General features: G+C 67.7%; 1 protein-coding gene across 1 annotated transcript; it reads left to right on the top strand.

Annotated features, from left to right (window-relative positions):
• The first annotated feature begins 1,062 nt into the window (after positions 1-1,062).
• On the top strand, positions 1,063-14,542 carry CDH15 (cadherin 15). The gene is made up of 14 exons (XM_069456715.1): positions 1,063-1,104; positions 5,069-5,227; positions 5,623-5,778; positions 6,157-6,301; positions 7,578-7,738; positions 8,584-8,712; positions 9,158-9,343; positions 10,211-10,464; positions 11,807-11,949; positions 12,131-12,370; positions 12,624-12,863; positions 13,114-13,250; positions 13,359-13,526; positions 14,330-14,542. Exons 1-14 carry the CDS (start codon positions 1,063-1,065, stop codon positions 14,540-14,542), a joined length of 2,373 nt encoding a protein of 790 aa, XP_069312816.1.
• The last annotated feature ends 850 nt before the right edge of the window (positions 14,543-15,392 follow it).

Raw genomic sequence — 15,392 nt, 5'->3', positions numbered from 1 at the left:
TGACCTGGGCACCGAGGGTTGTGTCCAGCCCGTAGGCGACTGTGGGGAGGAGGGTGTTCCAGGCAGTGGGCGTCAGGGGACAAGGCGTCGGAGGAGACAAGTGGACCAGGGGAATTTGGGGAGCACTGGGAGTCGTGGGGGGGAGAGCCCAGGAGGTGGCTGACCCAGGGGGGTGAGGAGGGTGAACGTCATGGAGGTGTCCAGTGGCCTCAGCTGAGACACTAATTTTGGAGTCCCCAGTTCATGGTGGCATTTAAAGCTGTGGGACAGGTGGGAGCCCCGGCCCCCCCAGCATTCCGGGGCAGCTGCTGGCGCTCACCGTGCTCCCTGAAGCCTGGGAGGGCCTGCACCTTGCCCTGCACCCACGGCCCGGACACTGGCCACGTCTGGGTCCCGCCCAGTGCAGGGGACAGCAAGCAGACCCAGAAGAGACACGCTTCGGAGGTGCCCGCGAGACAAAACCCCGAAGGCACGAGGGAGCCGCCTCCAGGACAGCCCAGGCAGCGCCGGGGAGGAGCAGCCCGTGCAAAGGCCCTGAGGTCAGAGCGGGCCGGGGAGTTCCGGGAACAGCGCAGCGAGTAAGGAACGATTCCTCTCGGGTCCCCGGCCCGAAGCCCCTTCACCCCCGCCTTCTCCAGCGGGCCTCGTCCCGGCTATCTATCGGCTCCGCTAGCCCGGCACCGCCGCCAGCCCGCGCACCTGCCCTGTCACTCAGCCCTCGGCCCCGCCCCGCCAGAGGCCACGCCCAACTTGTGCACGTGCTGTCGCACGGCCCTGCCAGAGGCCTCCGACGTGTGTCACTCAGCCCCGGCCCCGCCCCACGCACTAGCTGTCCGGCCCCGCCCCAGCACTCGCGCTGTCAGTCATCGCTCGGTCACGCCCATGTCCCGCCCCCGGCCCCGCCAGAGGCCTCCCACGGGCTGTCACTCAGCCCCGGCCCCGCCCCGCGCACATGCTGCCGGGCCCCGCCCGCGCACTCGCGCTGTCACTCAGCGGCTCGCCGGCTTCGCTCCGGGCCGGAGGCTGGAGCCGCTGCCCGCGCCCCGCACCGCCGCCGGCCGCATGGGCGCCGCGCTGCTCCTCGCCCTCGGGCTGCTGGCCCAGGTAAGGCATCGGCGCCCGCGGGGTCCCCGCCTCCGGCCCGCGTCTCCCCAGGACCGTCCCGAGCGCCCGGGGGCTGCGGGCTGAGGGTCCCGGGTGGGAGCTGGACTGGGGCCCCAGGCACTGTGGGGCGGGGTGCCCGCGCCCAGGTGGGCTCCGAAGGGAGTGTAACCCGCCTCCGCCTGGACAGAGTTTGGGGGACTTGCCCTAGGACTGGGGAGTCTAGGCAGGGACAGCAGGAGGCCACCTAACAGGCCCTCCCTTGGGGGAGCGGGCAGAGCCTCCCCCAACCCCGCCTGGCCTGGGGGTGGCCAGTCCTGTGGTGGGGGCAGAGAGAGAGGGTGGCAGGGACCCCCCCAAGCTGGGGGACCTGGCGGGGTCCTTAGGGACTCCTTGCCTGTGGCCCGAGTTCACTCTGACCCTTGTGGTCTTGGGTGGTTTCCGGGCCCCCGCCCCCACCGCGTCCCCGGCCAGCAGGGCAGCTGCGGGCTCTGCCTTCTAGAAAGTCTCCAGGCTCTGGTCTCCGCTGTGGGAGCGGCTGTGGGAGCTGGGGACCCCACGCACCCCTCAGTGGCACATCCCAGCCTTTGTGTTCACCTGTAGACTGCAGCAGCCACCCCCACAAATCTCGGGACCCCTGGTACCCTGGTCTTCGCAATGTGGGCACAGACAGGGTGGGAGGAGGCACAGGCCTCTGACCCCCACCCCCACCACGGGCACTCCCTGGACAGGGCCACGTCTCCTCAGGCCCTGGGGACCTGGGGGTGGAGGATGTGGCCTCCGTGGCCCCTGCCACAGGGTCTGGGCTGAGCCAAGGGCAGGGCCTGGCTGTGGCTGGGACGTCCTCATGTGTCACAGGACAGCCCCTGGCCTCCTGGTTTAACAGACAATGATCTTAAACAGCCACCACTGGGCATCGTGGCTCTAGGGTGGTCAGGCAGCGCTGGACACTGGCGAGGGGTTGAGTCCCTTCCCAGCTCCCACCGATCGGGCTTCTGAGCCCCCCTAATTCCCACGGGCCTCCCAGCTCGGCCGGCCAGCTCGTGTGTCAGTTCCTGGGCCAGCCAGACCCCCCAGCAGCGGCCCCCCAGGGCACCCTCCGCTCCAGCCACTTCCACCCCTGGCTTTGGGCATCCATGGCCCCCGCTTGGCAACAGTGACCCTGCCGCCACGGCTGCCCAAGGCCTGCACCCCTCCGGCCCTGTGCAGGGCGCGGACCCTCACTCCAGGACCCATCGGCCCCAGGGACAGCGTGTCTTCCCTAGCCCCGCTCTGGGCACGTCGGGGGCTGGCGCTGTGGAAACATTCCTGGAGACCCTGCTCCTCTGGGTTTGGGGGTGTCTACCTCTCAACAGGCCTTGGGTGGGCTCTCCTTGTGGGGGCCGGATCCCTCCCGGGTTCCCTTTCCTCCCGGAGGGCGCCCTCCCCCGACTTCCCTCCCCAGGGCTATGGCACAATACCCCTCCCCCCAGACAGCTGGAGGCTGGGGGGTCGGTGGGGGCTGCGGTGGCTCAAATTAGCTCGGACCACTGAAATATGTCGGTCAGGACCTTCCCCCCTTCCCCCACCTGTCCCGGCTGTCAGACTTTTGTCCTCTGTCCAGGCACACGATTCTGTGGCCACCTGGGCACTCCTTCCTCACCTCCGTGAGTCCCCAGGCGGTGGCCTGGCCCCGCAGGGCTGTCTCGGGCGGCCCCAGGCCGGAGCTCTGCGCCCGTCCACGGCTTGCACCGTGGCCTTGGCTGAGGCTCCGGCCTCTCCCGCCCGCTCACCTCCGACGCCCACTGGGCCCCAGAATGTGGGGAGGGCGGTGAGGGCCATGTCTTCCCAGCTCCGAGGGGCCCCCCGTGGGCTGCGAAGGGCCCCCATGCCTGCGTCTGGGCTTCCAGGAGCCACCTGGTCTCTGGGGAAAAGACAGGGCCTCCGCAGCACCCGGGGCCTTGCAGGCGAGGACATCCCGTGCGGTGCGCCCGCTCCTCCAGGGCCGGGCCAGCGGGGTCTGTGACGGGAGGGCACAGCTGCCCCATCCCTCCCCTCCCCCACTCCTGCTCACCGGCCCCCCCAGCCCACAGCAGCTGGAGAGGGCGGGGCCCACAGGGGAGATGGGGCCACGCTGGGCCTGGCCGACAGCTGGGTCCATTCCTGACGTGCCATCCAGTGCGGTGGCCTCGGATTCCAGCCTAGGGAGGGTTTCAGGCCTGAGAAGCTTGGGGGGCATCCAGGCCAAGGACTTCTTGCCCCCTCCCAAGCAAGCCCCACCCACGCTCCCACCGGGCACGTTCCTGGCTTCTGGAAATGTCTTTCTTTGGCAAGTGGGTGGAGCGCAAGTGTGAGGCAGCCCCGGGACCCCCTCCCCAAGCCCGACTCGCAGGTGGCGGGAAACTCTCCCTCCCTTGAGCCAGGCAGGGGCTGCGGCGGGGGGTGGGGTGGCAGTGGGCAAGCTCTGGCACTCAGCCTTCACTGCGGGTTGGCGTAGCTCTGTCCACACCGCAGAGAGGGACCAGGGCCTGGGTGCCAACGCGGGAGACCTGGTCTCAGTGTCAATCCCGCCACCCTGGAGACCAGCACCGCTACCCGGGCTCAGGCCCAGGTGGCAAAGCACCTGTTGCCGTGGAGGGTGCGGGGTGAGGAGTTCAGTCACAGAGCTTGGCTTCCAGATGGTTCTCTCAGAGTCCGTGGTTAAGGGTGGGGGTCAAGGATGAACTTGAAGGTGTCGTTGGGCCTCCCCTTTGGGGAAGGGGGCACAGGGAGGAGGTGTGCCCCCCCAGCCCACGTCCACGAGGCCGACCCTCCAAGTCTCGTGCTGCAGCCCAGCGTGGGGGTCTGTGTGAGCTGGCAGTGTTGGTGGGGCCTTGTCCCGGACACCGGGTGTCCCGGCCTCCCCGGGGCGGCCCCCAGGCCTTCCCTCCAGCTGCCACGTCTTCTGGGAGGGGGAGGGCTGGGAGGACAGAGAACCAGCTGCAAAAATGCCCCCGAGAGCCCTGTCGGCTGTGGCCTGCCCGCCCCGCCCACCCACGTCCACCGCAGCCTCTGATCTGGGCGACGGGGCCCTGCCAAGGCTCTGTGGCCTCCACTGACCTCGTGAACTTGGGCTGTGGACAGGCGGAGGACCCAGGATTCCCAGGGTCTGCCATGACGGCGCCAGCCCAGAGCCAACCCAGCGGGCACCGTGCGAGACCCCTGACAGCTATATGGGGTTTACGGAGCCCGAGTCCCCCGCCCTCCCCCCAGGCCTGGCCCGGGGCAGGGGCGGGCTCTGTGTCTCGGGGTTCCCTTCGAGCACGGTTCAGGGCCTGGCTTAGGGCGCAGACCCGGAGCCGACCCTGGCTCTGCCCGTGTGGCTCTGAGCAGACCCTCAGCCTGGCCGACCCTCTCTCTAACCCTAGAGCTGGGCGAGGAGGACCCGGGGGCGGAGGGAGAGGGAGGTGTGCCCAGGCCCATCACGGAGCGGCCGGCCGTGTGCTGGACACAGACCCTGTGCTGCCGGCTGCGTGCCGGGCAGGCAGGTTTCCACTTGGCAGGAGCTCGCCCTGCCCTGGAAGTGGCTTCTGCTTCGCTGGTGCAGAGGCCAGCGCTGCCATCTGTCACTGGTGGGGACACCGGCATGGGCTGCTGGGAGCCTGGGGAGCCCTGCCCCGTCCTCTCCCCACTTCCTGTCTACAAAGGTTCTGCCGCTCTGCACCCTGGGGCTCTGGGTGAGAACAGGGGGTGCTTCGGGGGCAGACCCTCGGGGCTGTGGCTTTGGGCCCCCCGGGGCCTCCAGCTCAGGGCTCTGACGGGGCTGGGCCCACGCGCCCTGGATGCAGCGTGGTGGTGGGAACCGCGACTCCCGACTCCAAGGTGCGCCAACCCGCAGCCCAGGGCAAGGGCTTCACCCCCCGGATCCTCGGGGGTCCACGGATCCCAGCACCTGCCTGCACATGGCTCTCGGAGATCGTGCATGTGACTGCGTTTCTCTTTGTTGCAGAGCCTGGGCCTGTCTGTGGGCAGCCCTGGGCCGAGGAGGCCCAGCACCCTGTACCCCTGGCGCCGGGCACCAACGCTGGGCCGAGTGCGGAGGGCTTGGGTCATCCCCCCGATCAGCGTGTCCGAGAACCACAAGCGCCTCCCCTACCCGCTGGTGCAGGTGAGGGGCAGGCCCGGGTCACCCCAGGTCCCCATTCCCAGAAGGTCTCCCGGGAGCTGCAGGGCCAGGGTTTCTCGTCTGGGCCTGAAGTGTAGCCCCCGGGCCACACGCACACCGAGCTCTCTCCAGGCTGCAAGCCCTGCCGCAGGGACTTTTCACTTTGATTTTATTCACCGGACACGGAGCAGACGTTCGCTGGACCTGTGTGTACCAGCACCAGTTTCCTGCATGCTTGAAATGTGTCCCAGGACACCCAGGAGCTGTGCCTGCGATCGGGGCTTTAGGATGGGGACACCCTCGGGGGTCCGGGCTGGGGAAGGGTCTGAGGGGCTGCAGAGGGGCAGGGATGCCCCTCCCGTGGGAGCCCCTCCCCAGCCCCTTGTCCTGCCCCACAGATCAAGTCCGACAAGCAGCCGCTGGGCAGCGTCATCTACAGCATCCAGGGGCCGGGCGTAGATGAGGAGCCCCGGGGCGTCTTCTCCATCGACAGGCTCACGGGGAAGGTGTTCCTCAACACCGTGCTGGACCGAGAGAGGACGGACCGCTTCAGGGTGGGGGCCTGCCCGGTCGGCCTTTCCCCCCGGGGGGGGGGCCCTCCTCCACCCACCCTTCCGCCCCAGGGTGGCGTCCTTCAGGCCAAACCGCTGCTCCTGCCAGATCCAGGCACCCTGGTGGGGGGTAGGGCCAGGGATTTGGGACCCAGGACCTGCAGCCCGAGGAGGCAGGTGTCCGGGAGCACATGCCCATTTAACAGCTGGGCAGGTGGAGGCCGGTGGAGGAGGGGCTTGGTTCTGCCTGGGGAGGAGCAGGTGGTCTGCAGCAGGCTGGGGGGCTTAACCACACCCAGCTCTCCATGCCCTGGTCCCGTTTGGGGGTGGGGGTGTCACACAGGGTCCCAAGGCAGAGCAGCCCTCGCTCTGTTTGCACAGCTCCGAGCCTTCGCCCTGGACCTGGGAGGCTCCACCCTGGAGGACCCCACAGACCTGGAGATTGTGGTTGTGGACCAGAACGACAACCGGCCGGCCTTCCTGCAGGAGGCGTTCGAGGGCCACGTGCTGGAGGGTGCCGCCCCAGGTGAGGCCGTGCCCAGCACCAGCCGCGCTGCGGTGAAGGGTCAGGGGTCCTTTGTGCAACTGTCCCCTCTTTCTGCGTCCACTGCTGGTTCGTGGTTGCGACCAGTGGTTGTTATTAATATGGTGACAAAAGGTGGCGTTTGAGTTCCATCTTCCTCCTCCACTTGCCACGTGGTGGGACTTCCCTCTCCCCGCGTGGGTCTGTGTGCATTGCACGCGTGCACATCTGTGTGGGCCGGTGGCCGAGTCCTCAGTGTCACTTCGTGGTACTCACGTTGGCCCACGTTAGACAGTGGAGCCACCCGGCCGGCTGCGGTCTGGGCCCTTTCAGCAGCCACAGCTGGGGAATGTGCACGTACAGACGTGTGTGCGTGCCGGTGTGTGCACACGTATGTGCATCTGCACATGAACATGGTAGCATGCACATTCACGTGTATACCTGTGCACCCCTGTGTTTACATGCATGTGCAGGTATGTTCACACGTCTGTCTTCCTCACAACTCGCCCGTTCTCGGGGCCACCCCCACATCCAAGCCCACGCCACGGGGTCTCTCTCTCCCCCGCCCACATCCCTGGCTCCTCTCTGGCGGGAGAAACCTGGCGCCTGGCCCCTGCCGAAGGGAAGCCGGCTCTCAGCTTTCCATCCCCCGCTGGCGGATTCACGGGGTGGCAGCTCAGTCTCGGGGGGCCCTTAACCCTTCCAGCGCTGGGCCAGGGCTGACACTTTCAGTCCCTGATGGGCCGAGGCCCGAGACGCTCACGAAGGACCTGCTGGCCCGGAGCTGCTCCGCAGGGAGCCCCCGAAGCCCGTCCTCCCGCCCACCCGGTTCAATGTTCATACGCCGGAGCCGGGCATGGGTCAGGCCTAAATCTCATCACAGGGAAAGCGGGTGACAGGCAGGCAGCCCCTCCCCTCTCGTGTGGCCTCAGCATACACGCGTCCTCCGTCCCCCGGGGGGCTGGGGCTGCCCTGCACTACGGGTGGGTCCTGGCTGAACGCCGTGTCTGATGCCCCGGCCTCGATGCCCCGACAGCACAGGCCCAGCAAAGCCCTCCGCGTTCGGGTGCGCACAGGACAAACGGGGGCGGGACACAGCGCGGTGGGCTGCAGCGGGCAGGGAGAAGCGCGTGGACCGAGGGGTTGGCGGGTGCTGGCGGCCTCAGGAGGGGGACAAGACCCGGCTGCCCCAGCTGTGCTGGGCGAGTCGGACCCGAGGGGCTTGTGCACACGGAGCGCCCCCACCACAGTGGCCCACGCGCCTCCCTGCCCTTCCCAGGCACCTTCGTGACCAGGGCCGAGGCCACGGATGCCGACGACCCGGAGACGGACAACGCGGCGCTGCGGTACTCGATCCTGCAGCAGGGCGGCCCCCAGCTCTTCAGCATCGACGAGCTCACGGGGGAGATCCGCACCGTGCAAGTCGGGCTGGACCGGGAGGTGAGGCGGCGCACGGGACGCCGGCCGGGCACTGGCTATGCTGGGGTGTGCGGGGCCGGGCGGTGACGACTCACGTGGGGCGAAGCCACTGACAGGCAGAGACAATAGCTGCGCCCCTAGCAGGGCAGGGTGGGGGGGGGCTGGGTCGCAGCAGGGTGCCAGAGGTCCTGCCAGCCCTCGGTGTGGTTTCTGTCCCACCTCGCAGAGAACCTCCCAGGCCCCCTGCCCGCAGAGCAGAGCACCCTGGCTCTGGGCAGGGCCTTTCCAAGTGGCCCCCCGCCCTGGCCTCTTAGCAGCTGCTCCTGCTGCTCCCTTGCACCCTGGAGTCTCTGACTTCTGTCCGCCCTTTGCATGCAGTTCCTGTGTCAGGCCCCGCTGCCCCACCGCCAGCCAGCCTCATGGCCCCTGAAGACCCACCTTGCATCAGCACCTCTGGGAAGCCCTCTCTGGTTTCCCCACAGCCACCTGTGTGGGGCTCTGTAGGCCACGCGCTGTGTCACGTGGCCTTTGTCCGTTGTGTTTCCATCCCTGCCTCTAACCATGGCCCCCAGGGCAGGGGTCCCCTTTGTGTCCAGTATGCAGTAGGTGCCCTACAAATGCTGATCCACCACCATCACTGGCCTCTTGCCCACTCACAGGCTGGGGCAGAGTCTGTGGTTGACAACGATGTCACCGGGCCCCGTGTGCTTGGAAGCAGGACAGGGTTCTCAGAGCTGCGTGTGGCCTCCTGACACCCAGCGGCACCCGTGGGGGCCAAGCCCACCAAAGGGCCGGGCTCCCAGCCCTGCCCAGCCTCGCCCCACCTGGGCACCTCATCCTCTGACCCCGTGTCCTGGTGTCCACAGGTGGTCGCCGTGTACAACCTGACCCTGCAGGTGGCCGACATGTCCGGAGACGGCCTCACTGCCACCGCCTCAGCCATCATCTCTGTGGACGACATCAATGACAACGCCCCAGAGTTCACCAGGGACGAGGTGCTGCCACTGCCCCCCGCACCAGCCCTGCTCAGGGCCACCCCCTTGGGCTCCTGGCGAGGGTGGGGGCTCCATGTGGGGCTGGGGGCTGCTTGGGAAGGACCTTTGCTTGAGTAGCTACAAGCCCAAGCTAGCGGGCTCCAGAGCCGGCCATGCATAAGCGTGTAATGAGTCCGAAGCTGGGAGAGGCCCAGGGCCCCCCAGGAGGAGAAGACGGCACACGCCTCGGTGCCCGGCATGGACTGAGCCCACAGAGGGGAGCGGGGTCCCTGGGGGCAGCAACTCACGAAAAAGACCAATCTGGAGGACGCCCGGTGGGCAGCCACGCTGGGTGGGAGGGAGGGGGTCGTCGTGGTCAGGGCGCCGTGGTGAGGGCCAGGGCCGAGTGCCTCAGGGGCCCCCCACACTCCCCCACCCTGCTGCTGACGGGGCTTGGGCTCCCCAGTTCTTCATGGAGGCCCCAGAGGCTGTCAGCGGAGTGGACGTGGGGCGGCTCGAGGTGGAGGACAGGGACCTGCCGGGCTCCCCGAACTGGGCGGCCACATTCAGCATCCTGGGCGGTGACCCCGACGGGCAGTTCACTATCCGCACGGACCCCAAGACCAACGCGGGCGTGCTGTCCGTGGTGAAGGTGAGCGGCTCCCTGGCGCACACCGCTCCCCTGCCCGGGTCTGGCGCGCCCCACGCCAGCCGTGTCCCGCGGCCCCTGGCTCCTTCCCCCAGGGCGGCCTCCCCCGACCTCGGGATGGCGAGGGCACAGGGGGGCGTGGAGCCCCAGCCCCGGGACTGGGCAGGTTGGCACTGCAGGTCCCAGGCCACGCTGGCCACAGGGCAAGAGGCCCAGCGGCGGGAGGGACACCCTACACAGTGGCCGAGGTTTACAGCACTCGACCTCTTTATATGTACTTCACACGTAAAAATGCGACTGCACACCCGTGTCAGAGCCAGTGGGATCCATGTGTGCATGTTTATGTAGATGTTGACATATTAAGAGATTTATCGCCAGGGATTGGCTCGTGCAGTTGGGGGGTCTGGCTGGGCAGGTCTCAAATCCGCGGGGCGCTGGAACCCCAGTCTGCAGGCGCAAGTGCTTCTTCCTCAGAGAACCACAGTTTTGCTCCTAAAGCCTCAGCTGAGTGCATGAGGCCCGCCCACGTCAGCCAGAGTTATCTCCCTCATCTAAACCCTGCTGGCTACAGAGCCTGGCCACGCCTCCCCCGTGCCTCCTCTGCCCGACCCACGGGGCTGTCCCCAGCCACGGACACTACCGCTGCCCACCACCCTTGCAAATTCATTTTGAGTGATGGGTACTTATTTTACTATCTTCGTTATTGTTTGTGCCTTTTTGTCCTGCATAATTTTTATTTTTTTAAGGCTAAAAAGGGGAAGGAGGGAAGGAGGGCTCTCAGGATAGACCCGAGGCGTGGCTCCCCCACGGGGACCGTCTCTGGGCGCCCAGACCGGAGCCTGAGCGGTGACCAGCCCTGCCCCTCCACAGCCCCTGGACTACGAGAGCCGTGAGCTCTACCAGCTCACGGTGTCCGTGCAGAACGAGGCCCCCCTGCAGGCGGCTGCCCCCAGGGCCAAGCGGGGCCAGGCCAGGGTCACCGTGCACGTGCGGGACGTCAACGAGGCCCCCGTGTTCCGGGAGAACCCGCTTCGGACCAGCCTGGCTGAGGGGGCCCCCCCAGGAACCCCCGTGGCCACCTTCTCTGCCCAGGACCCCGACACGCAGCAGCTGCAGAGGCTCAGGTGGGGCAGAGGGTGGCCGGCAGCCCCCCTCCTGCGGGGGTTACCCGGGCTCCCGGGCCCTGGGGGTCGGAGGGTGGAGGTGCTGTCTGTCTCTGGGTTTCTGAGGGTCTGGGGATCTGAAGTTCCAGCCGTGTCCAGCAGGCCCTGGTCCCCCGGGGCTGGCTGCCACTGTCTTAATCTCACCCTCGTCTGGCCCTGTGTCTGTCTCCGCGTCGCACACACAGGGGCCCAGTGCCGGCTGGGCGTCAATCTGGGCTGTCACTCAGTTACCACAGGGCCCTCCCCCTACCCCCACAGAGCAGCTCACCGACCCTCCCCGAGCCTCAGTTTCCTCATCTGTCAGTTGGGACAGGGGAGGACTTGCCTCAAAGACTCATAGAAGGTGCCGGGTGACTGCGGCAGAGCCACATGGGCTGTGTGTGGTGTGTGCATGTGAGGTGTTTGTGTGGTGCGTGTGTGTGTGAGGTGTCTGTGTGGTGTGTGTGCTTGTGTGTGAGGTGTGTGTGTGGTGTGTGTGCAGTATATGTGTGGTGTGTGTGCATGTGTGTGTGAGGTGTATGTGTGGTGTGTGTGCGTGTGTGTGAGGTGTATGTGTGGTGTGTGTGCGTGTGTGTGAGGTGTATGTGTGGTGCATGTGCGTGTGTGTGTGAGGTGTCTGTGTGGTGTGTGCATGTGTGTGTGAGGTGTATGTGTGGTGTGTGTTCATGTGTGTGTGAGGTGTATGTGTGGTGTGTGTTCATGTGTGTGTGAGGTGTATGTGTGGTGAGTGCATGTGTGTGTGAGGTGTATGTGTGGTGTGAGGTATGTGTGTGGTGTGTGTTCATGTGTGTGTGAGGTGTATGTGTGGTGTGTGTTCATGTGTGTGTGAGGTGTATGTGTGGTGTGTGTTCATGTGTGTGTGAGGTGTATGTGTGGTGTGTGTTCATGTGTGTGTGAGGTGTATGTGTGGTGTGTGTTCATGTGTGTGTGAAGTTTATGTGTGCTGTGTGCATGTGTGTGAGGTGTATGTGTGCTGTGTGTGCATGTGTGTGAGGTGTATGTGTGGTGTGTGCATGTGTGTGTGAGGTGTATGTGTCGTGTGTGTTCATGTGTGTGTGAGGTGTATGTGTGGTGTGTGCATGTGTGTGTGAGGTGTATGTGTGGTGTGTGTTCATGTGTGTGTGAAGTGTATGTGTGGTGTGTGTGCGTGTGTGTGAGGTGTATGTGTGCTGTGTGTGCATGTGTGTGAGGTGTATGTGTAGTGTGTGTCCAAGCAAGGTGGCTGTGCCCGTGTGGCCACACTTCTGGGGGTCCCGGCGTAAGCTCAGGACGCCTGTCCCACCCCTCCCGTCCCCCACGACAGCTACTCCAAGGACTACGACCCCGAGGACTGGCTGCAAGTGGATGGGGCCACGGGCCGCGTGCAGACTCAGCGAGTGCTCAGCCCCGCCTCCCCGTTCCTCAAGGACGGCTGGTACAGGGCCATCATCCTGGCCCTGGACGACGGTGAGCCGCCAGCCCGCCCGGGCTTCGGGGCTCTCTGACCTGGCCTCGCCCTGGCTGGACGGCCCAGTCGTGCCCCGGGGCCCTGCCCACGCCCTGGGGCTCAGAGCTGTGCCCCCTCTGAGCAGACTGGCAGGGTGGGCCTGGGCGTGGACACTGAGCCCACCCGCCCCTCCGCCCGCAGCCTCCCCGCCCGGCACAGCCACGGGCACCCTGTCCGTGGAGATCTTGGAGGTGAACGACCACGCGCCCGTGCTGGCGCCACCGCCACCAGGCAGCCTGTGCAGTGAGCCGCACCAGGGCCCCGGCCTCCTCCTGGGCGCCACGGACGAGGACCTGCCCCCCCACGGGGCCCCCTTCCACTTCCAGCTGAGCCCCAGGCTCCCGGAGCTTGGCCGGAACTGGAGCCTGAGCCCGGTCAACGGTGCGCTCCCTCCCGCCTACGCCGGCTGGCCGGGGACCTGGCGGGTCGCGGCTCCGGGGTCCTGCCGCGTGTGCGCCCCACGGCTGCACCCTGGGCGGGGCGGGCTTACGTGCCCAGGGGACGGATGGGAAACTGAGGCCCGGGATCTTGGGATGCCCACGCCGTCCAGGCGCGAGGGGGGCAGGCGAGGCGGGGGGGGGGGGGGGGGGGGCGGCCTGGGAAGGCCCTGGCTCACTGCGGGCGCCCTCCTCAGTGAGCCACGCGCGCCTGCGGCTGCGGCACCAGCTCCCCGAGGGCCTGCACCGGCTCAGCCTGCTGCTCCGGGACTCCGGGCAGCCGCCCCAGCAGCGCGAGCAGCCGCTGAACGTGACCGTGTGCCGCTGTGGCCAGGACGGCGCCTGCCTGCCCGGGGCCGCGGCGCTGCGCGCGGGTGGCGCGGGCATCAGCTTGGGCGCCCTGGCCATCATGCTGGCCAGCGCCCTGCTGCTGCTGCGTGAGTGCCCCGCGCCCGGCCCCCCGCACCGCCCAGCGCCCTCGGTCTCCCCTCCCGGCCCCGCCCCGCGCCCTTGGCCTTTCCTCCCGGCCCCGCCCTCGCCCCCGCCCCGCGCCCTCCGCCTCCCCAGCCACGCGCTCTCCAATCCCGCGGACCTCTCCCTGGACCTCGCCACGGGCCCCACGGACCCCCACCGGACCCGGGACCCCCGCCACCCCCGGCGTTCCCAGCCTCTGTCCTGTGTCCCCAGTACTCGTCCTACCCGTGGCGCTCCGAGCGCGGATGCGGCGGCGTTCTCGGGGCAAGGGACTGCTGCTCGGGCCCCAGGACGACCTTCGGGACAACATCCTCAACTACGACGAGCAGGGAGGCGGAGAGGAGGACCAGGTGGGGACGGGCTCCTCCAGTGGCCCCGGTGAGGAGGATCAGTGGGGCGGCAACCCCAGCCCGGCTTTCCCAGTGGCCGGCGCTGAGCTCCACCTCACCTGCCCGCAGGACGCCTACGACATAGCCCAGCTGCGCCACCCTGCAGAGCTGAGCGCGCTGGGCGTCCCTCTGGGCCGGCCGCCGCTGCGCCGCGATGCCCCCTACGGCCGCGCGCCCCCTCAGGCCTCGCGAGCGATGCCCACCAGCCCCGCAGACATCGCGGACTTCATCCATGATGTGGGTGCTCCGGGGACACGCAAGTACACTGGCAGGCACCGGGGCTCGCGCGTGCAAGCACAGACACGTGCACGTATACATGTGTGCACATCTATACACGTGCACATACGAGCGTGGCACGTACATACACACGGGCACAAACATGCTAAGCCTTTCCAGAGATGCTGTGTCCTGTCACATTCTAGTGGGTGAGGTCACCAGAGGGACCCCTGAGGACAGGCAGGGCCCCCCAGCCTTGGGGGGGCACAGGCTGGAGGCAGCTCTGGCTAGCCAGGAAGGGCTTTGCAAGCAGGTGGCTTGTCCACCCCCACGGGAGCCTTTGGGGCGTCCCCAGGCCTTTGTCGCTCTGTGTTAATGACACAGTAGATGCCAACGTGGGAAATCCACTGGGGGGCAGCAGGGGAGGGGCACACAGGTAACCTTCCACTACACCTGCCTGCACGCCCAGCACTCTTCTAGGAGAAAGCCCCAGCCCACGCACGGGCCACCTGGGGAGTGGCAGGCACAAGGTCTGCTTAGGAGCATGTGTCCCCACAGCTGAGAGGGCAGAGGTGGAGACAAAACCCCAGAAGGCAGACCCGCTGGTCCGGTGGATGAGGGTGCCCAGGGGGCCTCATTTCTGAAGGAGACAAGGGCACAGTGGCAGGGACAGCACAGAGTCCCTGGGGGAAGGGCTGGTCCTAACCCTCAGGACGGAGAGCTCAGGCCTTGCCTCGGGCCACCGTGCCCTGGGCTGTGGCTGGGTGGGGGAGGGCGCCTGCTGGCCCCTGTGTGGTCCTGAGCTCTCTGGACCCTCTTCACAGGGTTTGGAGGCTGCGGACAGCGACCCCAGCGTGCCGCCCTATGACACGGCTCTCATCTATGACTACGAGGGGGACGGCTCCGTGGCCGGGACTCTGAGCTCCATCCTGTCCAGCCTGGGCGACCAGGACCAAGATTATGACTACCTCAGGGACTGGGGCCCCCGCTTCGCCCGGCTGGCGGACATGTACGGGCACCCGTGGGGGTCGGACTAGCGGCCTGGACTTGCTGTCTCCATCCGGCCACTGGGCCAGGGAGGGACGCTTTCTCCTGGGTACACCTCCGCCAGATGCTAACCCTAACCCTGCCTGACAGTGGGGGCCGTCTGGACACACCAGCCCCAGGCCAAGTGGCAGAGGTGGCCTCCGCCAGGCAGCCTGAGGGCACCTGGCCCTACCCCGTGTCCTGGGCGCCCTCCTCCCGGAAGGGCCCAAGTCGAGGGCACAGGACTCAGGGTGCGGAAGGGGCGGCTGGGGGAGGCGCCCTCCTGTCTGTGTAGCAAGAGATGCCCTGAGTCGCCCCACTGGGGCCACAGCCCCCACGCCCACCTGTGCCTCCCGTGAGCGGACCTCCTCTTTGCGCCAAAGCGAGCAGCCCCTGGGTAAATCTGAATGGAAAACGTGCCGTTCTCTGCAGTGCGGGCCGGCGGGGAGGGAGCGCTGGGCGGTGGAGGGCTGCGGGGCGGGGCCTGGGCGCTCAGGTGCGCGGGGGCGGGGCCTGGGCGCTCAGGTGCGCGGGGGCGGGGCCTAGGTGCGCGGGGGCGGGGCCTGGGCGCTCAGGTGCTCACGTTGCGCCGGGGCGCGCTGGGGTCCCGGCTGCGTCCTCCGTGGCGGCCTCCGCTGTGAGCTCCGGGACCCGGGGCCCGTCCTGGGGAGCCCGAGCAGCCCCGAGGCCGGGGCCGGAGCCGCTTCCGCAGGTGACGGGCCGGGGGGCCGGGAGGGCTGCAGGGGTCGGGGTCGGGGCCGCCGCGCCTTCCTCTGCGTCTCAGCACTTTGCAGGTTACCAGAGGATTCTTCTGCGGGGCCCTCCTCCCGGTCACTTTATCACGGTCTGAATCGTCTCTGT

The sequence above is a fragment of the Eulemur rufifrons genome, chromosome 23 (assembly GCF_041146395.1).
Source record: "Eulemur rufifrons isolate Redbay chromosome 23, OSU_ERuf_1, whole genome shotgun sequence".
Classification (NCBI taxonomy): domain Eukaryota; kingdom Metazoa; phylum Chordata; class Mammalia; order Primates; family Lemuridae; genus Eulemur; species Eulemur rufifrons.
This window is presented reverse-complemented; position numbering and strand designations above follow the sequence as displayed.